This window comes from Leucoraja erinacea, chromosome 14 (genome assembly GCF_028641065.1).
Source record: "Leucoraja erinacea ecotype New England chromosome 14, Leri_hhj_1, whole genome shotgun sequence".
Taxonomy (NCBI): Eukaryota; Metazoa; Chordata; class Chondrichthyes; order Rajiformes; family Rajidae; genus Leucoraja; species Leucoraja erinaceus.
The window spans coordinates 2,946,103-2,970,620 of record NC_073390.1 but is presented as its reverse complement, the minus strand read 5'-3'; the positions used below and the strand labels follow the sequence as shown (position 1 = coordinate 2,970,620).

Below are 24,518 nucleotides of genomic sequence, written 5' to 3'. Positions count from 1 at the left end.
CACATGACGAAGGTTAAAGGCAGGAGTCGGCAACCTTGTTCTGCATAGGGGCCAGGAGTCTGTGAGTGGATGGCGGGCCACATCCATCACCATAGTGTGACTTGATGCTGTTTTTCGCATTAGTTTTCACGTGTTTTTCCAATTCGTTTTCTGCAGTTCCCAGATCCCTCGTGTGCCCGGGACTGGCTATGGTAGGGTATGGATATGGATAGAGAACTGTTTATAGATAGATAGACAATAGGTGCAGGAGTAGGCCACTCAGCCCTTCAAGCTAGCACCACCATTCAATGTGATCATGGCTGATCATCCACAATCAGTAACCTATTCCTGCCTTCTCCCCATATCCCCTGACTCCACTATCTTTAAGAGCCTAGCTCTCTCTTGAAAGTATCCTGAGAACCGGCCTCCACCTACCTGGGGTAGAGGCAGAGAATTCAACAGACTAACAACTCTCTATGTGAAAAAGTGGTTCCTCATCTCCGTTCTAAATGGCTTACTCCTTATTCTTAAACTGTGCTCCCTGGTTTTGGACTCTCCCAACATCGGTTAGCAGACAGGAAGCAAAGAGTTGGAATTAACAGGTTCTTTTCAGAATGGCAGGCAGTGACTAGTGGGGTGCCGCAAGACGCAGTGCTGGGACCCCAGTTATTTACAATGTATGTCAACGATTTAGACAAATAAATTAAATTGTAACATCTCCAAGTTTGCGGATGACACAAAGCTGGGTGGCAGTGTGAACTGCGATGAGGATGCTACGAGGCTGCAGGGTGACTTGGACAGGTTGGGTGAGTGGGCAGATGCATGGCAGATGCAGTATAATGTGGATAAATGTGAGGTTATCCACTTTGGTGTCAAGAAAAGGAAGGCAGATTATTATCTGAATGGTGTCGGATTAGGGGAAGGGGAGGTGCAACAAGACCTGCATGTGCTTGTGCATCAGTCACTGAATGTAAGCATGCAGGTACAGCAGACAGTGAAGAAAGCTAATGGCATGCTGGCCTTCATTGCAAGAGGGTTTGAGTTTAGGAGGAAGAAGGTCCTACTGCAGTTGTACAGGGCCTTGGTGAGACCACACCTGGAGTATTGTGTGCAGTTTTAGTCCCCTAATTTGAGGAAGGACATTATTACTCTTGAACGAGTGCAGCGTAAGTTCACCAGGTTAATTCCCGGGATGGCAGGACTGGCGTATGATGAAAGAATAGGTCGACTGGGCTTGTATTCACTGGAATTTAGAAGGATGAGAGGGAATCTGAAAGAAGCAAATACATTTCTTAGATGATTGGACAGGGCAGATGCAGGAAAAATGTTCCCAATGTTGGGGGAGTCCAATGTTCCCGATGTTGCGGGGGGGGGGGTCACAGTTTAAGAATAAGGGGTAGGCCATTTAGGACTGAGATGAGGAAAAACCTTTTCAGCTAGAGAGTTGTGAATTTGTGGAATTCTCTGCCACAGAAGGCAGTGGAGGCCAATTCACTGGATGTTTACAAGAGAATTAGATTTAGCTCTTGGGGCTAAAGGAATCAAAGGATATGGGGGAAAAAGCAGGAACAGGGGACTGATTTTGGATGATCAGCCATGATCATATTTAATGGCGGTGCTGGCTCGAAGGGCCGAATGGCCTACTCCTACACCTATTTTCAATGTTTCTATGTGTGGCAAAGTTGGGCCGAAGGGTCTGTTCTCATACTGTATGACTCTACCAATCAAACCCCCCTCACCTGTATACATATATCAATTGGTAGGTTTTGTTCCACCCCCACCTCTCTTTTCCAGCTTTCTCCCCTTATTACAATCAGTCTGAAGAAGGATCTGGATCATAAGTGCTGCCTGTCTATTCCCTCCACAGGTGCTGCCTGACGCTCAGAGTTCCGCCAGCACTTTGTGTTTTACATTTACGATCGATCGATCTATTGATCAATTGATCGTAAATGTAAAACACAAAGTGCGATAGACCGATAGATCAATAGATAATAAAAAGGTCCAAACACAGATCCTTTCAGAACTGCACTGGTCATGGACCTCCAGCCAGAATAATTCTATGAGTAAGCTATTCTGAATCCATGCAACCAAGTCACTATGTATTCCATGCATTATCTTCTCAAGGGACTATTTCAAATGCCGTATAAAACTCTACATAGACAAAACCCACTCTCCTACCCTCATCCATCACCTTCATCATCTTCTCAAACATCTTAATCAAGTTCGTGAGACATGACCTGCTGCGGACCGAGCTATGCTGTCTGTGCCAAATCACCCCACTCTCTTTCCGATGCTAGTACATCTTATCCTGCAGAATCCTCTCCAATAGTTTCCCTACCACTCACGTGGGGATTACTGGCCTAGAATTTGTTTGGATTTCCTCTGCTGCGCGTAGGTCAGCGGCGTCGGGAACCCTCGTGCAGGCTCGCTGGTCGGCGTAACTGGAAGGGAGCTGGAGAAGTCGAACGAGAGGAACAAGGGTGAACCGGGGTAATGCCTCCAGCGCCTTTAGGTATGCAGCAGGAGGTACCTCCGTGATACAAAGATGGCCAGGAGAGGAGAGGGATGTTGGTTTGCGGGATCTGCTCCAGTACATAGAGCACGTGGGCTGACTGGACTGAATAATGGCATCAAAAAAGGGCGGCGCACGGATTTGTAATGTATACAAAATGAATGATACTGTGCAGTTGTATATGTGATAAATAAAGCCCTATTGAACTATTCCCTTAAACAGAGGAAAAATGTTGGCTACTCTCCAATGCTCCGTGACTTCACCCGTTGCTAGAGAAGATACCAAGTTCTTCAAGGCCCCTGTGATTTCCTCTCGATAAACTGGAATAGATTCCATCAGGTCCTGGGGGTTCATCGCTTCAACGACACCAACACCACTTCCTTCCCCTGCCTTAGCATAATATAATTCCCCACACTGATCTCACTATCACCTCAGTGAACACAGATGCTAAGTACTTGTTTAATACCGCACCTATGTCCTCTGACTCCAACCATTAATTCCCTCCTACTGTATATTCCTAGGAGTCCCTATGCTTCAATGTTCTCTATATCCATAGTCTGGAAATGAGAAAATGCACGGATAGCCTTTGCAACAGCAGATTGTTTGATTTACAAATAGTGTTGGCAATCTAGTTCAGCCGCAGGTTCTTGCCAAAATAACCGCACAACTAGAAATCTCTGTGGAATTCCTGGACCTGATTGTTGAATGAACTCCATTGTTATTGTGCATATGTTCCCTTAGGCATTGCTCTCAGATTGGATCTCAGGTTGACCTTGACCTTGTGCATTGTCCTATTCAAAAAAGTGGATTACTTCACTGCTAACAAGTATCATTCAAGAACAAGTCATAAACAATGACATTTTCTGTAAAATGTCACAATAGGGAGATTATCCAACCTTGCCGCCCGTTGAAATAGAAATATTCTTACCGTTTTATTCGATATTTCTTCATCCATGTCTGAGGAGTTTGAAAGCTCATCCATACTTGAAGGAATAGTTTCAAAATCCTCCGAAGTGTCTAATGATGGGATTGGTTTATATGGCCAACCTAAAATTACAAAAACATATCCAAACGTCCTGTTAGTCAATAATGACTTGCTTGGAACATCTTTAATGTAAATACTCTTTTACCAACTTGTCATTTCAGGCACAGTCAGATCACACATTTCTCTCTCTCTCTCCTCTCCTTCGATGGATGTCAAGTTTTGCCTCATGTACTCATGAATAGGATACTGGTACCATGAGCTGGGCCAACAATTAATCCCCGTCCTAATCAGAAGATAGACACATAAAGCTGGAGTAACTCAGCAGGACCGGCAGCATCTCTGGAGAGAAGGAATATACTTTGGCGAGTCGAGTTGAATGAGTAAAGTAAGATTCTTTATTTTAAACGATTATAAAGTGATTTACTCAACAGCATTTAGAACAGCCAAAAATACGAAGCTCCTTCTAACAGGGTGGACCTTGAATGCTATACGAAAACCCGCGAAAACACTCCCGCGATCACGTGACCGCGCCAGCCAATAGCGAGGGTTTGTTATGCCCAGAGCTACCACTAGGTGTCGCTACAGGACCCAACCCCCACCCCCCCAGATCCACGATGGTGAGTAGATGCATGGCACCGTGAGATGGCGGCAGTGGACCCAACAAATCTACGTGGATGTGCCTGAAACGACCAGAGGGAACCACAAAATCTTGTACTGTGCCGCACATGTCGCTGGACCTGGCAGGGGATGCAGGCTCTGTCCCAAGCCACAACCTGCTTATGGAGGCCTTGCCAGACAAATTTTTCCACCACCAGTCGCCCAGATGGAAGGATGGGCCTGGCAATGGATGGCGTTGAAAACCCGGCGCCGCCCACCCACGGGAACAGTAGAGCGTGGTCTCCCGGTGGATACATCACGGAGGGCTGACACCCTTGCGGAGCTGAAAGGGACGTCGCCAACCTCAACCCAGAGGCGGCCGTCCTGTAACTGTCCATCTGGCCACATGCGTGTTGTGCTTCGGCGAGCCCCGCTTAAACCACGTCGGGGTCCACGGCCACCACAGCCGGGAGGGCAGGGTGAGACAGAGCATCAGCAGCCAGGTTGAGCTTGCCAGCCACATGCTGAATGTCCATGCTGAATTCGGACACGAACGCCAGGTGCCGCTGCTGCCGGGCAGACCAGGGGTCGGACATCTTGGCCAAAGCAAACGTCAGGGGCTTGTGATTCGTGAAGGCCGTGAAAGGCCTGCCCTGCAGAAAATACCGAAAATGCCGTACGACAAGGTACAGGGCGAGGAGCTCCCGGTCGAAGGCGCTGTAGCTGCGCTCCGCGGGTCGCAGATGACGGCTAAAAAAGACCAGCGGCCATCGACGAGCTGTTCGAGCACCCCTCCGACAGCCGTATCAGAGGTGTCCACTATGAGGGCAGCCGAGGCAGCCGCCCTCGGGTATACCAGTAGGGTGGCTTTGGCCAATGCCTCCTTCGCACCATTGAACGCAGCCACGGGGTATCAGAGCGCCACACGATACCCATATACTCCATCTGGCGGAACTCCTCCATAGCAATCGCAGCTTGTCAGGCGGGAGCCTGTGTGCTCTTGCATGCAGTGGGGGGCCCGCGTGTAGGAATATGGTGCACCACCCCTTGCTTAAGGGCGGTCGCACAAAAACGGGAGTGAGAAACGCCAGGAACTCAGCGAGCTGGGAGGCATAAGGGCATCTCCATTGGCCACCGAGCTCAGCTGCGGGCTGGGAGGTTCTGCGGGCCGCAGGGTCACGGGCCTGGGGCACAACGGTGGAATGAGGCACCTGCCCCACACGTCCACCAGTGGTGAAAATGCCTGGAGGAAATCGGCGCCCAGCAACGGTTGGGCCACGTCGGGCGGGAGATGAAAATGAGGGAAAGAGGGAAAGAGTCCTCGTGCTGTACGTGTGGATGGTGCTACTGTTGATAGCGGTCAGGACGGGACTTCACTTACTGGCACGGGTGTCCAGTCCAGTCGGGGGGAGGATGCTCACGGTGGCCACAGAGTCCACGAGGAAACAAAGTCCGGAACAGCCGTCCCGAATGTAGAGGCGATGATTCTGGCCAATCGCGATAGCATCTACTGACGATCGGCTGAGGCATTTCCCGCAAACGAGCAGGGCCTGCAGCATCGGCGGGCCTCGGCACCCCACCGTTGGTGGTCCTGCTGCTTGGCGAGCCATAATTCGTCGGACCGCTCAGCTAACTGCAGGGGGTCGGCGAAGCCCGACCCAGCGAGGGGCAGGCGGATGTCATCGGGCATCTGCTCCAGGAAGGCCTGCTTGAACAGCAGGCAGGGTTGGTGGTCGTCCATCATGAGCGCGGACGGCTTCCGATCGCCGAGGCCGTCCATGTGGAGCAGGCGGGCGGCGCGATCGCGGCGGCTGAGCCCAAAGGTGCGGAGCAGCAGTGCCTTGATGCCCTCATACTTACCGATTGTTGGAGGATGCTGCAGGTAGGGCAGAAACCGGGTGGCCGTCTCTTGACTAAGCGCCCTGCAAAAACACACCCGCGATCACGTGACTGCGCCAGCCAATAGCAAGGGTTCGTGATGCCCCAAGCTACCACTAGGTGCCGCTACAATATGACGTTTCGGGTAGAGACTCTTCTTCAGTCTGAGGAAGGGTCTTGACCAGAAATGTCACATATTCCTTCCCTCCAGAGATGCTGCCTGTCCCGCTGAGTTACTCCAGCTTTTTGTGTCTATCTTCGGTTTAAACCAGCATCTGCAGTTCCTTCCCACGCATATCCTAATCAGCATGGCTTGCGAGAATGTTTCAGAGTTGCTGTTAAGAGTTAAGTTGATTAGGAGTCACAGACTTTTGGGAATACCATATTTTCTACCTGGAAAGACATTTAGTGAATGACTGGTAATTTTCATTATCACCATTACTAATGCTAGGATTTTATTTTAGATTTATTCAATTACTTGTATTAAAATCTCCAGTTGCTATGGTGGGGATTTTAAACTCCAGTCTCTGGTTAAATAGTCCAGGCATTTTAATTCCAAATTAGTAATTTAACACTCTGCTGCCACACCTATATAGGTTTAATGTTTGACAAAGATTTTGGTCTCCTATCCTAACATCTCCTTGGTTACTAATTTTGAAGATAATCCTCTTGTAAAATGCCTGTGTTATATTACAATATGAAAGATGTCACATTAATACAAGATACAAGATAGATTTAATTGTCACGTGTGCCTGATGGCACAGTGAAATGAATTTCCATACAGCCATACAATAAAAATCAACAGGACACAACACACTATAGGGTTTGACATAAAACATCCCCACACAGCAGAATCAAAGTTTCCCACTGTGTGGGAAGGCACCAAAGTCAGTCTCTTCCTCCATTATTCCCCGTGGTCAGGGCCTCCCCGTGCCCTCCGCAGTTGCCGCTACGGGCGGCCCGATGTCCAGGACCGCTCGCCGGGGTGTTAAAAGTCCGACGTCGGGGCTGCGGGACGTCCTCAGCGGCGTGGACACAGAGTCGGCCCCCTCCTACCGGAGTCTGCGGCTTCCAATGTCCGTAGGCCGCGCCGGGTGGAGACTGCTGCTGGCGGCCCTCTGCAAGGCGCCCCAGGACTCCACGATGCCGTTCAGCGCCGCCCGCGTTGGAAGCTCTCCGCACCAGAGCTCCACGATGTTGGAGCAACGGCCCAATGCTCCGGAGCTCCAAACGGCGACCCAGGTGGGCATTGCCCGCTCCGCGGTGACTCCAGCGCTGCGCCGCCGCTGTAGCAGCCCTGGTCCGGTTCCCGGTCCCCGGCAGGAAAGGCCGCTCCGATCCAGCTGGTAGGCCGCGAGGTGGGGGGCGAGGACGCGACTCGGAGAAATAGTCGCGTCCCCGCCTGGAAGAGACTGGGAAACGGTTTCCCCCCTTACCCTGCCCCCCTCCCCCACATAGAAAAGTTAAAGTTTCCCCCAACACAACACTTTAGACTAACTAAAAATAATAAAAAAGATTGAAATAACAGACAGGCTGTAGGTAGAGGCTGCTGCCAGTGCAACGCCCCTAGTGGTGCAAAATGCACATTGTTTTGTTTAGTTCAGAGATAGAGTGTGGAAATAGAACCTTCTTCCCGCTGAGTGGATGCCGACCATTGATCCCCGCACATTAACACTATCTACACACACTAGGGACAATTTACAATTATACCAAGCCAATTCACCTACAAACCTGTACATCTTTGGAGTGTGGGAGGAAAGCGGAGATCCCGGAGAAAACCACGCGGTCACGGGAGAACGTACAAGCTCGGCACAGACAAGCACCCGTAGTCAGGATCGAACCCGGGTCTATGGCTCTGTGAGGCAGCAAATCCACCTTTGTGCCACCATGCTGTTATGTTTATAATCCTGTTCCATTGCAAGGCTCCCTAATAAGCAGCAAATCATTATTTTGAATACCGATTTCATGCAATTTATAGCAATCAGCATTATGGCAGTGTCCAACTTGTTCATGTTGAAGCTAGGTTTAAAGTTCCAACGTGGAGTCTGAAGCAAGGTTTGCTATGTGGTCGAATGTCTTGGCATATAATGTTATGTCAAGTGAGTTCTGCAAATTGCTTGTGGGAGCAAGGTAGTAACAACCAAATATGACCAAAACACGAGAACTGAAATGTTTAACAATCAACATGCACTGTAATTTGATTTTAATTTAGATACCGTCCCTTGTCTGGACCTTGAGCCTGAAATAATGTTTAATAATGATGATAATAATAGAGACCTATTTATCAATATACGGCTTGCAATGAATGCCATGAAATTAAATTGCTTCCATTTGATGAAATAGGCTGCACGATGATATCCGAGAGATAAACCGCTGAAAATGAAAATATTTCATGGCACAACAACTCGATGTGAAGCTTATTCTGTCCAAAGTAGGAATTCATAGTAGCAAAACATTCAGCAAAACATACTTCATATAAGGCATAGTGAAACCATTAACACTTTGCTGCTTTTATCACGTCTGCTGATAAAACATTTAGTATTAATGTGTGGTATATTCTTTGAAATGCCCTCCACGGAAGCAGTTTTAAGGTATCCTGCGAATGGTCATCAGATGTTATCAGTCTACTCTGCAGCAGTCAGTGCATTTAAACAAGGCACACAAAAATGCTGGAGAAACTCAGCGGGTGCAGCAGCATCTATGGAGCGAAGGAAATAGGCAACGTTTTCGGGCTGAAACCCTTCTTCAGTGCATTGAAACAACTCACTTTAAATATTGTCAGAAATTGGTTGGAGAATATACCTGAAGCCAGGTAGAGATTAGAGTACAAGTGCAACCAACAGACACAATGTCCATTTGGCCCATACCATTAATTCCATATAAATTAAAGTATGTTAATGTTCAACAGTTGTATCGATGATACACCAGACAGCAACACATGGCTGCCACAATCTTTTCAGACGCTGGTTACATGTTAGAAGAAGTAAATATAAAGATAAAAATACTCAGGTCAGGCTCTGCAAGTATCTTGGCATTGGGTTATTATTGTCATGTGCACCTAGATACAGTGGAAAACATTGTCTGCATGCTATCCAGTTAAATCATACTATGCATGAGTACATTCAAGCTGTACACAAGCACAACAGAGAATGCAAAGAGAAACATGCTAGAGTGCAGAATATAATGTTGCAGCATTATAGTGTAACAGTTACAGAAGTGCAGATAGGTTTGCAATGAGATAGGCTGGGAGATTAGGATCACACCCAAGTTTATCTGATAATCTGACCATCTGACGAGAGAGTAGAGAAGAGGAAATGAGTGACCAGAGTGAAAAGAGTTCATTATATTTGCTATTTTCTCTGAGGCAGTGTGGGGTAGATGGAGTCAATTGGGTGGGGGGTTGGGGAAGGCTGCTTTCAGAAATTCATAAGACATAGAAGCAGAATTAGGCCATTCAGCCCATTGAGTCTACTCCATCTTTCAATCATTGCTGATCTATCTTTCCCTCTCAACCCCATTCTCCTGCTCAGCGTGATGGACTACAGCTGTATTCGCAACTCTTGACAATTTATTTTGCGGTCTTGGTCAGGGAAGTTGCCAAACCAAGCTGTGATGCATCGATAGGATGCTTTCTACAGAACATCTAGAGAGATTACTAAGAGTGGTGAATAAACTGGAGTAGACATCTTAGGTTGATGTCCTGTTATTCATGGGCCTTGTGGTTTACAAGAAAAGTTTTGCACAAATTAAATGTGTCTTATTTACACTGCAAAGCACAAAGGCAAGAACAAAAAAACATATCCTGTACCCTTGCAACCTCAATTTTCAAACACATCTCAAAATAGGTGGCCCAGTGCCCTATCTGAAACAACTGGGGGAGATCATTCACTATTTAGATTTGTGACCCAGGCCTGATGTGGAACCCCACAATAATTATTTGGTGTGCACTTGATGGGGCACATGTGGTACATGCTACTCCTGTAGATTCACACCATGAAGTGGTTAAACCAGTGGCTTAGCAAAGATCCAATTTTAACATATCTAGTAATGTCAACAATTGTCTCCCTTTGTGAGGTTAAGAAACCCTGAAGTTCCTCTTGACATCACAGAAGTACACCATTCCCACAGCGGCTCCCTATCCACGTATAGTGGGTGTGTTTGGTGTAGACGTCACTTTACTGGTGGGCTTCATAGCCCCAGGTTAAGATTCACTGGTTATCACAAGCACAGTTGGCACTGCATTTGAGTAGGGTAGTTGATGCAACAGCCCTATGCACCGCAACCTTTGTTGACTAACATAGGTCGCAGTTTTTGAAGACAAATTATTGCAACTTGTATATAGTAGCACTGGTTGACTGAACGCTGGACTTCGTCATTGATGGCTGTCAGTTGAGAGAAGTGTCAAGATATGGAACGTGCTCCATTGAGTCCAAAGCCACCCATCTGGCCAGCTGGCCTGGAGGGCGTTGGTGGAAGTCCTTTGTCTTGGTGATGTTGATGGATGGGATAGGTTTATTAAATGAAACATTGAACGAGAGGACCAACAACCCAATGCCAATGTTTCCATGAAGTTGTATCCAACAGCGTTGAGCTTTTCCCTTGAATAATAGTCTAATGGATAGGCTGCATCGGAATACATTGAAAACAGTCTTTCTTGACAGATTCTCATCTTCTTGTCTCTCTTGGTCAACACTCATAAGATGGCCAAAATAAAGAGTAGAAAGACATGCTCAAGCCTGGAGGCATTGCCACCAATGACAGGAAATATCCAACTGCAGGGCATGGCATTTCCTTGTCCATCAAACGCATGCCATTTTGAGACTGACTGCATCGGTGGAGAAAGGAGGTGGTGACCATTGTTTTCCATTTTAGCAAACTACAGTGCATCCGTTATTCAAGCAGCACTATTCCTATAATATTCATTCCTATAACATTAGTGCATTTGTAAGTGTATACAATCAAAGCTTAAAATAAAAAAGGAAAATAAATTAATCTGAAGAAGGGTCTCGACCCGAAACGTCACCCATTCCTTCTCTCCAGAGATGCTGCCTGACCCGCTGAGTTACTCCAGCATTTTGTGTCTACCTTCGATTTAAACTAGCATCTGCAGTTCTTTTTTACACAAGGAAAAATAAATAATGAGTTTCAGAAACAGATCCACATGAACAGTTGCGGTATTTAGAAAAATAATGACTAATCAGACAGCTATGCTCTGGGCCTGCTTTACCTGTCTGGGAAGCAGATCTTGTTACGTAGCTGGTGGTGCTGTGACGTTTGGTTGTATTCAGGAAAGGATCGGACAATGCCTCTGCAATAGGAGCAGATTTAAGGCTATAAGGCTTTTGTTTATCATGGATTACTGTAAAAGCATCAGTGATAGGTAAACTGGCATAATGAGGCATGTCTGTTACATTATTAATTGACATTTTATTCAACGCATTCTATGGTGGTTAACCAATTTTACACACCTTTAAAAGCTGCTTAGGTTTCAAAAAGTACATACATATTTTACAATTTGATATTAGCTGCTAATTGTTGAATACACTCCAGCAATTCAGAAAACCATATTTATTACATGTCCTGAAAATCACTTTATAATACTTGAGAATGTAGTTTAGCAGATCATAGATATCAGAATGGAATTGTACTTAACGTTTAAAGCCAATACATTTTATGTATTTCTGTTTCTTGAATATGTCAACCAATAGAATACGAGGAGTAGATTTTATAACTTCTCTGCATCTGTAGTTTGCAAGAACTAAAATGTCGGTTCAAAGGAGCTCATGAAATCATTCTTGTTGGAAAAATAAAACTATAAAACTAAATCTACGTGGAGTCTGCAGTAATGTATTATAAATCATAATGTAAACGAGTCATTGGCTCCTATTTTCATGATGATAATCCACTTACAACACTCAAGTGAAAGAGGTGGAGCTTTACTGATCAGGGAGAGTGTCATGGCGATACTCAGAGAGGACATACTGGAGGGCATGTCTACTGACACATTATAGGTCAAGCTCAAAAATAAGCAAGGATCACTTACTCCAATGGGATTCTATTATAGGCCACCCAATAGCCAGCGGGAGATAAGGGATCAGATATGAAGACAGGTTACAGAAAAATACTAGAACAATAGAGTTGTTGTAGTGGGTGACTTTAACATCCCCAATATTGACTGGGACTTACTCAGGGCAAGAAGACGGGGCAGAATTTGTTTGTATCCAAGAAAGTCTCCTTAAACAATAAGTGGATAGTCTGACTCAAGGAGGGATTATTTTGGACCTCTTTGAGAAATGAGCCTGGCCAGGTGACTGGTGTTGGTGAGACAGTGATCACAACTCCATAAGTTTTAAGTATATAAGTTATAAGTAGACAAAGGTGCTGGAGAAACTCAGCGGGCGAGGCAGCATCAATGGAGTGAAGGTTCATAAATTTTAAGGTTGTTTTGAATAGGGACAGGTCTGGCCCTTAGGGTAAGGTACTTAATTAGGGCAAGGCTAATTACAATGATATTTGTAGGTCAAGGAGGGCAGATTGGGAACTGCGGTAAATGGGCGTCCACAGATGACATGTGGGTGTCATTTCAAGGCCAGCTGATCGAAATATACAGGATTAGCAAGTTCTAGTAAAGAGGATGGAGAAGGGCGGCAACACAAGGGAACAGCGAAAGGCCAAATGCGTTGAAACTTGATCAGGAAGAAAAGGAAGTGTAGGTCAGCTTTAAGAAGGTGGCATCGGACGGGGCTTATGAGGAATATAAAGCAAATAGGAAATAACTCAAGCGGGTGATTAGAAGGGCCAAAGGCCGCAATGAAATGTCATTGTCGAGTCACATTGGGGGAAATGCCAAGAGCTGTAGTGGCAGTGACCACATGGTGACTGGCAGGAGGATAAACTTGCATGCTTTATTCTATTTATAGTGGTAAGAATGTCCAGGACCACATATGTGGTCTTGCCTTCAGAGTGTATGTGCAATGACGTTGGTGAGCTCAATCCTGGTCTTCAAAGGAGGAGGCGTGGCAATCTCATGTTTCTTCCTGAAGCTCACCCTTGCTTCAGGAGGAGATGCTGATGGTACAGGTTTCTTCCTGGCAGCTCAGATTTGGCTTGGGTTGTCCAGGCAGAAGAGGCAATGTTGGCAGTCTCAGGATTGTGAAATGAAAGTGGCAAAGAGCCAGTCTTTGCCTCTGTGTCTGTGAGCACAGTTACACGTTGTCTGGAGGTATGAAGAGGTTCTGGCATCTCAGGCCTGCCCCGGACACTCGGTGTTAGCTTCAGGTGGAGGTGCTGGCTGTCTAGGGCTTACTTTCCAGCAGTCCAGTCTTGACTAGATGGTGACTCGGTGTTCCACAAGCCTGCGACAGGGGAACAGCTAGCAGGTCGGTGTCTACTTTGACACTCTTCGTCCTCACTCTCTTCCTCCTTCCTCACTCTTCTCCCAGTCAGTCTAGAATTCCTGGGTTTTACAGGGAATATGTTGACAAGGTTCAAGTGGCCAACCAACAGCAGTTAATTGGATCTTGCTGCGACAAATAAAGCTGGGGATTGGCCTTGCCTGGATTTTCAGCCAATTGAAGGGTTCAGAGCAGCATCCAAGGACAAGAGCACCATCATAATATGTTACAAATAAGTGGGTGATGAGGGAGAAGGTAGGGTCGCTCAAAGACAAAGGAGGGAATCTGTGCTTGGAGTCAGAGGATGTAGAGAAGGTGCTAAACAAGTTCTTTGCATCTGTATTCACTGAGGAGAATGACTTGGTGGCTGCAAGATCAATACAAATATGCTCGGGCAGTTTGAGATCGAGGAGGAGGAGGAGGAGGTGCTGAGGCTCTTGAAGAACATTAAGGTGGATCAGTCCCCAGGGTCTGATGGGATCTATCCCAGGGGAGGCAAGCGAGGAGATTGTGGTGGCCTTGACACGGATTTTTGTTTCTTCTCTAGCCCACAGACGAGGTTCCGGAGGACTGTGGAGAGTGGCCGATGCTGTTCCTTTGTTTAAGAAAGGAAGTAGAGAGAATCCAGGGAACTCTCGGCCGGTGGGCCTCACATCAGTGGTAGGGAAACTATTGGAGAGAATTTGAGAGAGGATGTACTCCTATGTGGAACAGAGTGGGCTAATTAGGGGTACCCAGCATGGTTTTGTACACAGCATGTTGTGACTCAGTAACTTGATTGCGTTTTTTAGAGGAGGTGATGAAGGAGTGATAAAGGTAGGCCGGTGGGTGTTGTATACAAGGATTTTAGCAAGGCTTTTGATAAGGCCCTTTATGGCAGGCTGATCCAGAAGATTAAAATGTATGGGATTATCAATGGCTTGGATGTACGGATTCAGAACTGGCTTATTCATAGATGAAAGTGGATTGCGGTGGAAGGTAGATAAAATTGTATACTTTTAACTGTGAGGGCCAACTGTATGGTTCAGACTAACTAGAGTCGACTACAGAGCAACTTCATAATTATGCATATTTTGCAGAGACTATATTTCTCTCATCATTTACCAAAAACTGGGGCATAAGCCTTGCATGTGTCTTTATGAACTGCATATAAATGTTTTACTGAATAAACGTATTAAGTGGTTATTCATCCAAATGCATGATTCATTACGAGGCAAATTATAATAATAATAATAATAATTTTATTTATAGAGCACTTTAAAAACAAACATAGCTGCAACAAAGTGCTGTACATCACTAATCATTGACAAAAAAGTTAACACACACCAAAAATAACAATCAAAAGAAATAGTAGGAAAAGACATGTAAAATAAAGAAACATCAAAAACACCACAAACAGAAGCAAAGCCTCAGGCATGGTCAAAAGCCAGGGAGTACAAATGCGTTTTAACAATGGATTTGAAGATGGACAGTGAGGGGGCCTGTCTGATGTGCAACGGCAGGGTGTTCCAGAGTGCCGGAGCAGCAACAGAGAAGGCTCTATCCCCTCTGAGCCTCCGACTAGACCTCGGTACCTCCAGGAGCAGCTGACCAGCTGACCTGAGGGACCGGGCAGGAGCGTATGGGTGGAGCAGCTCAGAGAGGTAACGCGGGGCGAGCCCATTCAGAGATTTAAAAACAAATAACAGTAACTTAAAATGAACCCGAAAGTGCACCGGGAGCCAGTGTAGGGAGGCCAGAATTGGCGATATGTGCTCCCTCTTTCGAGTCCCTGTTAAAAGGCGAGCAGCAGCATTCTGAACCAACTGGAGATGAGCCAGTGAAGAAATTATGAGTGAGAAACTACAAACATTTTAAGAATTTGAAAAACGTGTCAAACTATTTCACCTTGCTTTTCAAAGTGGACTTTGCTGTTGGTAGTGTGATTAAGGTGGAATTGGCTACGGTAAATAAATCTCAAATAATACAAATTTGGCTAATTAAACCACCCAAATCACAAACAGCCAAGGGAGACAATCGCAAGAAACTTGATCACAAACACCTGGACACACAGTACAACATGCAACAGTCACATTTTGTACAGCCACAACACAAAACAAAATGGAGGCCGTCATTCAAAATGAGAACATGAGCACTGTGGTGCAGTAGCATGCAAGTTTCCACATCAAATGCAGCTGTACCTTCAAACCCCAGAGGAGTTGGGTCACTCTTTATTTCATATCTTTTAGCTTTAACATCTGGGCCATAAAGTGATCCTGTAGCAGAGACATGGAAATATATTAAAAACAGCCTAAATAATCACTCCATTATCTATTCAATTTTTATTTATTCCTTAAAACCAATAAATCAGCAATGTTTATGATCTAGAATGAGGAAAGATATTTGATCAAACGTCAGTGCAGTGTGTTTGAAGCTTATTCCTTAATGAAGTTGTTTCAACCAAGGTTGACTGGTAGGAATTGTTGCCTCTCCTCAGGTAATCTGGCTGAGAATTGCAGCTGTAAAAGTAGGCCCAACATTATGTGCTACAGCTAAGAGTCTTTTGAATTGATGTACTATTCTGATCATCCGTTCAACTTAATATGGGCACGCTGTGGAGAATGAGTTCATGGTAGAGCTGAGGACAATGGATCATGTCCATTGTGAAAATCGTCAGCAGTGGGGGGTCTGGAACACATTGCCTGGGGTGGTGGTGGAGGCAGATACAATGGTAGCGTTTAAGAGGTGTTTATATTACACATGGACGTACAGGGAATAGAGGGATATGAATCATGTACAGGGAGATGAGATCAGTTTAACATGGAATCATATACGGCACAAACATTGTGGACTGAAGGGCCTGCCCCTGCTCTATACCATTCTATTTTCTAACAAAACATGCAATTGTTCCCACACATTTTCCAATTCAATTCTGTCTTTCTTTTATTGTTTGAAGAATACACTGTAACTCATCAAATTGCAAATCTCTGTCATAGTTTCTATTGCTCCAGGCAGAGCCAAGAAATTGGTTACACAACAGGTACAGTCATCTACAATGTTGATTTCACAATTCAAGATTCATTATAAACAGAGTCTAGCGCACCATCCAAAATATGGATGGGTTGTGACAATGGGCTACTGACAATATCAGAGAGACAAGTGCAAGGTGTCCAAATGTGTAGGAAGGGACTGCAGATGCTGGTTTACACCAAAGATAAACACAAAATGTTGGAGTAACTCAGAAGGACAGGCAGCATCTCTGGAGAGAAGGAATGGGTGACGTTTCGGGTCGAATCTCTTCTTCAAACTCAAACAATTCAGGCAAAGTCTGAAGAAGGGTCTCGACCCGAAACGTCACCCATTCCGGGTTGTGACAACAGTCTGTCTCGTCCTTTGTTGTTTTAAGTCTGTTGTTAAATGTATGTTTTAGTGTATCTTTAGTTTTGTATTATGTGGGGGTTGGGGGAAACTTTTTTATCCCTTTCCTCGACGGAGATACGACTTTTTCCTTATCGTTTCTCAGTCCGCACTGCGGCCTAATATCATGGAGCTGGCGGCCTCTTGTTGTGCATTGACATCGGGAGCTCCGACCGCTGGAGCCTGCGGACTTAACATCGTGAAGCTTGTGGTCCCTTGGTTAGGGACTGATTTGGGAGCTCCAAACCGCAGGGGGTTCGACCGCCCCGATCGCGGGCGCTTCGATTGCCCCAACGCGTGAGCTTCGATCGCCTGGTGCAGGAGCTTCGATCGCACGGATGGTTCAACTGCCCCGTCCATGGCAGAATAAGGAGGAAAGAAGATAAGACTTTATTGCCTTCCATCACAGTGGGGAATGTGTGGGAGCCGCTGTAGTGGATGTTTATGTTAGCTTTTATGTAGTTGTGTGTCTTGTTGCTTTTTTGGTATGGCTATGGCAAATCAAATTCCTTGTATGTTTTTACATACTTGGTGAATAAATTAATTACAATACAATTCCAATTCCTTCTATCCAAAGATAGGTTGCCAGTTCTGCTGAGTTATTCCAGCATTTTATGTCTACGTGAGAGGTCCAAATATAAACCAGTGTGACTGCTCTATTGAGGGAAAGTGTTTCCATGTACCCTGGCCCTGCAATGCTAAAGAAATTAGACTGCCCACACTTAACAACTAATGATCAGGAACATACCAAAAACCTGAACCCAAATGTGCTGTATGTAGCATCAGAATCCTAAAATACTTGAGGTGATCATATTTAAGCTACCTCATTCTTGTTTTAAGTGGGTGCCTTTGACTTCCAGAATGGGTTGGGTCGGACATTTGCCAATGCAACACGTTGTTGCATGGAGATTGCATGTAGCAGGTGTAACTTCCACCCATTCACCTAACTCCCACAGACTGACCAGAAAGAGCTGCAGGATCAAGGAAGAGCTTTCATTTTAATTGTTTTCATTTCAACGTCCTGTTTTATATTTTTGCATCTTTTCAAATTTTACTGAAACTCACCACCGAGGCAAATTTTCAGAGGGTCATAAAAGTTTCAAAATCACTTCCTCGAAAGGTGTGGGAATTTGAATATTAGAAGATTTCTATGGCAGTGGTAGCTAGATTCTTGATAAGCATGGAAACATGTATATATATATACACATACATAGATGTTTGTGTGTGTGTGTGTGTACTTGTGAGCATGTGTATATACAGTATACACACTGAACTTTTCCTTTCTCTCTCTTTTATCATATGGTTTACAGTACTAAGTTTACATATTCGGTTGTGCTGCAGCAAGTAAGGATTTCATTGTTCTATCTGGAACATATGACAATAAAACACTCTTGACGCTTACTTGGCTTTTGTAAATCCACCGGGTGGCGCCATCAGCAATGGCAGCCTCGCCAACAGTCTGTCTGTCTATTCGTCCTTTTGGTTATTTTTAGTGTGTTTTTAGAGTTTGTGTTCATGTTCTCTGGTTTGTTTTATGTGGGGGAGGGAGTGGGGGTCGGGGGAAACATTTTTTCAATCCCTTACCTTGCCGGAGATGCGATCGTTTTACGGATTGTAACTCCAGTCGTTCTGCAGCCTAACATCATGGAGCCTGTGATCCCTTGCCTGGGATCGACGCTCCAACCGCGGCCTGCGGATTTCACCATCGAGGAGCTCGCAGTCTCAGGTGGAGACAGATGTCGGGAAGCTCCAAAATCGCAGAAGGTTCGACCAGCCCCGACCCGGGGTCAAATCGGCCAGCACGGGGAGGTGAGATCCCCCAGATGCGGGAGCTTGATCGCCCCGATGTGGAGGACCGACGGCTACGGGACCCAGGATCGTCTTGACAACGTTCAGGTCGAGTGCCCCCGACCAATAAAGAATAAAGAAGGGAAGAGATTGAACTTTTTTTTTTTACCTTCCATCACAGTGAGGAATGTGGAGGAGTCATTGTGGTGGATGTTTATGTTACAATTTATTTTGTGTGTTTTGTTGCTTTTTATTGGCATGACTGTATGGCAAATCAAATTCCTTGGCTAATAAAGTATGATTATGAAGTTGCCCTAGTGTGTAGGAAGTGGATGAGAAAGCAGGATAACATAGAATTCTTGAAAACGTGTGGTTCAATGGTCAGCGTAGACTGGGTGGGCCAGAGCCTGTATCCATGCTGTATTTCTAATCTAAACTAAACTAAATGTCTTATTAGTAACAGCTACTCATCCAGTGTCTCAGATAATAAACATTGCGGCATATTTTTCCGGCAGTTGAACTTCAATGGCAAGAACAAGATTTAGATGTAGTCAAAACTTGTGTTCTGCTCAATGTCTTACATTTGCTTATACATTTGTTGACAAGGCAGATTAAGATATATAAAAGCACATTATTTGCTATATATATATAAAAAAGCACACAATTGACTCCTCCCATTTCCTCCAAACACAAGGCGTAGCTATGGGCACACGCATGGGCCCCAGCTACGCCTGCCTCTTTGTCGGGTACGTTGAATAATCCTTGCTCAATACGTACCAGGGCCCCATCCCCGACCTCTACCTCCGCTACATTGACGACTGCTTTGGGGCCACCTCCTGCACCCACACACAACTGACTGACCATCCACTTCACCACCAACTTCCATCCGGCACTCCAATACACCTGGACCATTTCCGACACTTCCCTACCATTCCTTGACCTCACTAGCTCCATCGCAGGGGGCAGACTTCTGACCGACATACACTACAAACTGTGTACCTTAAGATTTAACATCCTCTGTAAAGCTAATTATGTCAAAATCAAGAAATATACTGGCGTTTTGAAGTCATTTTAACTGGATCAAAATCTGGGAATAGCAGAATATAATTGCAATGACAATGTACCTTTACTTCCTGAAGCACTGATGGAGGAAGCTAGGGAAATGCGCCGGATTACTGTTGGTTCCTTAGACTGTGATTCTGGAAACACAGAAAATGAATGCATGCTGAAGTTAGAAGAGCGTCTGGTTAGCAACAGCAACAGTAATAGGTATATTCCTATTCACAATATTCAGGAATATTCACAACATCAAATTGTCAAGCATTGTCTGGACTTCTTTCTATTGTTATAAAAGTCAATTTCTATCTTCCTTCTGTCAGTTTTAAACTTGCACGTTACAATATCTTCCTTTATCTCCTGTCTGCTTCCCATAAATACAAAGTAGCTATCCTCATTTTTAATATTTTGTGGCAACGAAGGAGAATTTGATGAAGCGAGCATTAGATTCTCCACAGAACCTAGACTCAATATTTGAACAAAAACATTTTGAACTAAAGAAAACAATGGATGAAATATGCATTTATTTCCAGAGGGCTTGTATACAAAAACTGGGATGTAATGTTGAGGTTCGATAAGGCACTGGTAAGACCACATTTGGAATATTGTGAGCAATTTTGGGCAGCATATCTGAGGAAGGATTTGCTGGGCTGAGGAGGTTTACAAGAATGATCCCAGGAATGAGTGGGCTGACCAACTCGCTGGAGTTTAGAAGAATGAGGGGGGACCTCATTGAAACATACAGAAAAGTGAAAGGCTTGGATAGCGTGGATGTGGAGAGGATGTTTCCACTAGTGGGAGAGTCTAGGGCTAGAGGACATAGTCTCAGAGTTAAAGGACATTCTTTTGGGAAGGAAATGAGAAGGATTCTCTTTAGTCAGACTGTAGTAAATCTGTGGATTTTTTTGCCACAGAAGGCTGTTAAATATTTTTAAGGCAGAGATAGATTCTTGATTAGTACAGGTGTCGGAGGTTATGGGGAGAAGGCAGGAGAATGGGGTTAGGAGGGAGAGATAGATCAGCCATGATTGAATGGTGGATTGCACTTGATGGGCCGAATGGCCTAATTCTACTCCTATCCCTTATGACCTTATGAGGAGATTCGCCACACAGAAAATACATGAATAAACTACAGAATAGATAAAATTTCCCACTTATCCAATGTACATTGTTTATACATGAAGCTTCAATTATTATGTATTTTATACTCATTAACATTTCAATACAAAGTAAATTGACACAAAAAAATAGATTAATAAAGAATCACTTCCAATCAAAATACTGAAGTATTCCAGGAAAAAGCGTTCATTGTTAAAATGACACAAAATGACAAATGACGAATGATAGAACGGTACATATTTCAATCCAGGATGGCACATAGTGAGGGAAACAGCATGCTGATTTGGTGTCGACCCTGCCATTTAACATCAAACATTTGTTGCGCTGCTGAAAGAACCTGCAGTAAGTGTTTGTGATGTTTTACTGCAACACCATGCACCCCGCAAATGTGCATTGGAGCCCCCAGGGCAAACCAAATCATGGCAATCAGCGATGGGTATCCACTGATGAAATGGTTAATGATTCCTGTGCACATCCCATGCACACCTGATACATACGAAGAAAGCAATATTTAACATTTAAGAAACAGTTAGACAGGTACATGGATTGGACATGTTTGATGGGGTTTGGGCCAATGGTGGGCAGGTGGGACTAGTGTAGCTGGGACATGCAGGCCGGTCTGGGCAAGTTAGGCCAAAGGGCCTGTTTCCACACTGTATCAGTCTATGACTAGTATGGCACATGATATTTGACAGAGTGCTCTTTGATGTGGTGAATCCACACTTCACTGTCTGGACTGTTTCAGAGAATCTCTCCTGTGATCTTCATTACCAAAGCAGATTATTTCACGACATTACCATCACGAGGTAAAAAAGGCAGAGAAAGCAACTATAAGCTGAGGCCCAGGAAAAGAAGAGGAGTTGGGGAAAGAAGATGAAAGGAGGAAGAAAATTAGACAGTCCTGCCCCAACTTACCTTGAAGGCTCTCGAATGCAATCCAGTAACCAAACTCCAATTCACCAACAATTCCTACCCTACCTTCCCCTGCAACTTACAACCAATGTAGATATAAAAGTTGCAATAAAATGAACATTCCGATATAAATTATACAAGTGTAAACAGGACCACTGTGCATGCCTTACTTAATGTTGGATGTAACATGATCTCTATTTTACATCAGTATTTACATGCAAAACAAAAGCATCAAAAAACCTATTCTATAATGAAATTTATTTATCCAAGCATGAAGCAGACATTTGCATATGGGATTCCTTGTATATAAGGTACAGCATCTCATGTTTCACTTGGGCAGCTTACAACCCTGATTTCTCAGTCCTGATTTCTCAATCATGATTTCTCTAACTGCAAATAACCCCAGCACTCCATTCCTCCCCCACCCAAGTCACACCAGGCTCCCATTCTCACCTAGCACATCGCTAACAATGGACTGTTTCCTTTATCATTGTTACTTTTTTGCACATCTTTCATTAATTTGCTCTATCTCTCTGTACATCTCTAGTCCCCCTTTCTCCAGACTAGTCTGAAGAAGGGTCTCGAACCGAAACGTTGTCCATTCCCTCCAGAGATGCTTCCTGGTCTGCTGAGTACTCCAGCATTTTGTGCTATTTACATATATAACCTCAGTATAAATTATTTCTCAGGTCCTTGATTTGCATTGAAAATTGTTGTGTTAGGGAAAGGTAGACAATTGACAATAGACAATAGGTGCAGGAGAAGGCCATTCGGCCCTTCGAGCCAGCACCGCCATTTAATGTGATCATGGCTGATCATCCCCAATCAGTACCCTGTTCCTGCCTTCTCCCCATATCCCCTGACTCCGCTATTTTTAAGAGCCCAATCTAGCTCTCTCTTGAAAGCATCCAGAGAACCTGCCTCCACCACCCTCTGGGGCAGAGAATTCCACAGACTCACCATTCTCTGTGAGAAAAAGTGTTTCCTCGTCTCCGTTCTAAATGGCTTACTCCGTATTCTTAAACTGTGCCCCCTGGTTCTGGACTCCCACAACATCGGGAACATGTTTCCTGCCTCTAGCGTGTCCAAATCCTTAACAACAGTATTGCCTGAATTCAATGAAAGTAATCATCTGCTCTGTATAAACATTAAAAAATGTCTTATCCAAAGCATTTTGTGGTCCGTGACATAAATTAACAATACCCCTTTGAGTTAAATACTGGTAGATCATTATCAGGAAAGCAGCCATATCAAACCACACCAGGAGCCATCATTTTTATAGAACAATAAAAACTTGGCTTATTCAGAATGGAGGAAGATTGTTCCCGATGTTGGGGAAGTCCAGGACAAGGGGTCACAGGGCATTGTTTTTTGTTATATTATTTTCAAGACTACTGTTCCAATAGAAACATAGAAACATAGAAAATAGGTGCAGGAGGAGGCCATTTGGCCCTTCGAGCCAGCACCACCATTCATTGTGATCATGGCTGATCGTCCCCTATCAATAACCCGTGCCTGCCTTCTCCCCATATCCCTTGACTCCACTAGCACCTAGAGCTCTATCTAACTCTCTCTTAAATCCATCCAGTGACTTGGCCTCCACTGCCCTCTGTGGCAGGGAATTCCATAAATTCACAACTCTCTGGGTGAAAAAGTTTTTTCTCACCTCAGTCTTAAATGACCTCCCCTTTATTCTAAGACTGTGGCCCCCTAGTTCTGGACTCACCCAACATTGGGACCATTTTTCCTGCATCTAGCCTGTCCAGTCCTTTTATAATGTTATATGTTTCTATATGATATCCCCTCATCCTTCTAAACTCCAGTGAATACAAACCTAATCTTTTCAATCTTTCCTCATATGACAGTCCCGCCATCCCAGGGATCAATCTCATGAACCAACATTTGGAAACAGACTTGAGAATAAATGAATACCACAAAAAAGCATTTATAAATTGCCTATACTGTAACGCATCACAGTATTATTTCCTTCAATTATATAATTGAGTACATTTGTTACATTTTTATATTATGAAATATAGTCCTTAGATTTTGACAACTATTGTCATAAAATTATAGTCACAAATTGCTTAAGAAGAAAACCTAAGTAGTAAAGGAGACAAAAAAAAGTACTTTTTTAAGTATATTGTAAGGCAGGATGGAATAGAAAAACTTAAGAAATCCCTTTAAGTAGGAAATAACAGGACCTGAAAAAAAACTATCCAATCCATCAGCAGAATTCCTATGTCACAGGGATTATCACGATTTGAAATCCCAGTTAATAAAAGGCTTTTCCAGGTACTTATCCGTCCAATTGCAGATATCTGCAGTTACTCCAGCATTTTGTGTCTATATGCACCCAAGATTCAAGCTTCAAGAGATTCACAAGAGTTCATTGTCATGTGGCCCAGATAGGACAATGAAATTCTTGCTTTGCTTCAGCACAACAGAATATTGTAGGCATAAATAAATACAGCACAGATCAGTGTGTCCATATACCATTCAATGTATATATACACACAGAAATAAGCATATAAAGTGCAATAGAGTTGAGTTTAGTAGTCTGATGGCTGAGAGGGAAGAAGCTGTTCCTAAACCCGGATGTTGCAGATTTCAGGCTCCTGTACCTTCTACCTGAAGGCAGCGGGGAGATGAGTGTGTGGCCGAACCAAGCCACGATGCAACCGGTCAGCATGCTCTCTACTGTGCACCTGTAGAAGTTAGAGAGAGTCCTCCTTGACATACCGACTCTCCGTAATCTTCCCAGGAAGTAGAGGCGCTGATGTGCTTTCTTTATAATTGCATCAATGTTCTGGGACCAGGAGAGATCTTCGGAAATGTGCACGCCCAGGAATTTGAAGCTCTTGACCCTTTCCACCAACGACCCGTTGATATAAACGGGACT

At 44.5% G+C, this 24,518-nt stretch overlaps 1 protein-coding gene across 3 annotated transcripts in view; it reads right to left on the bottom strand.

Moving 5' to 3' along the window:
- The window catches only part of mcf2l2 (MCF.2 cell line derived transforming sequence-like 2), a 369,326-nt gene that overhangs the window by 14,641 nt on the left and 330,167 nt on the right, over nucleotides 1–24,518 (bottom strand). For all 3 annotated transcript variants that reach the window (XM_055645379.1, XM_055645377.1, XM_055645378.1), the window contains 4 exons: nucleotides 19,654–19,728; nucleotides 15,526–15,600; nucleotides 11,179–11,259; nucleotides 3,420–3,538 (listed from right to left, as the gene is read on the bottom strand). In XM_055645379.1, the coding sequence (XP_055501354.1) occupies nucleotides 3,420–3,538; nucleotides 11,179–11,259; nucleotides 15,526–15,600; nucleotides 19,654–19,728 (350 nt within the window). The remainder of the gene's footprint in view (nucleotides 1–3,419; nucleotides 3,539–11,178; nucleotides 11,260–15,525; nucleotides 15,601–19,653; nucleotides 19,729–24,518) is intronic.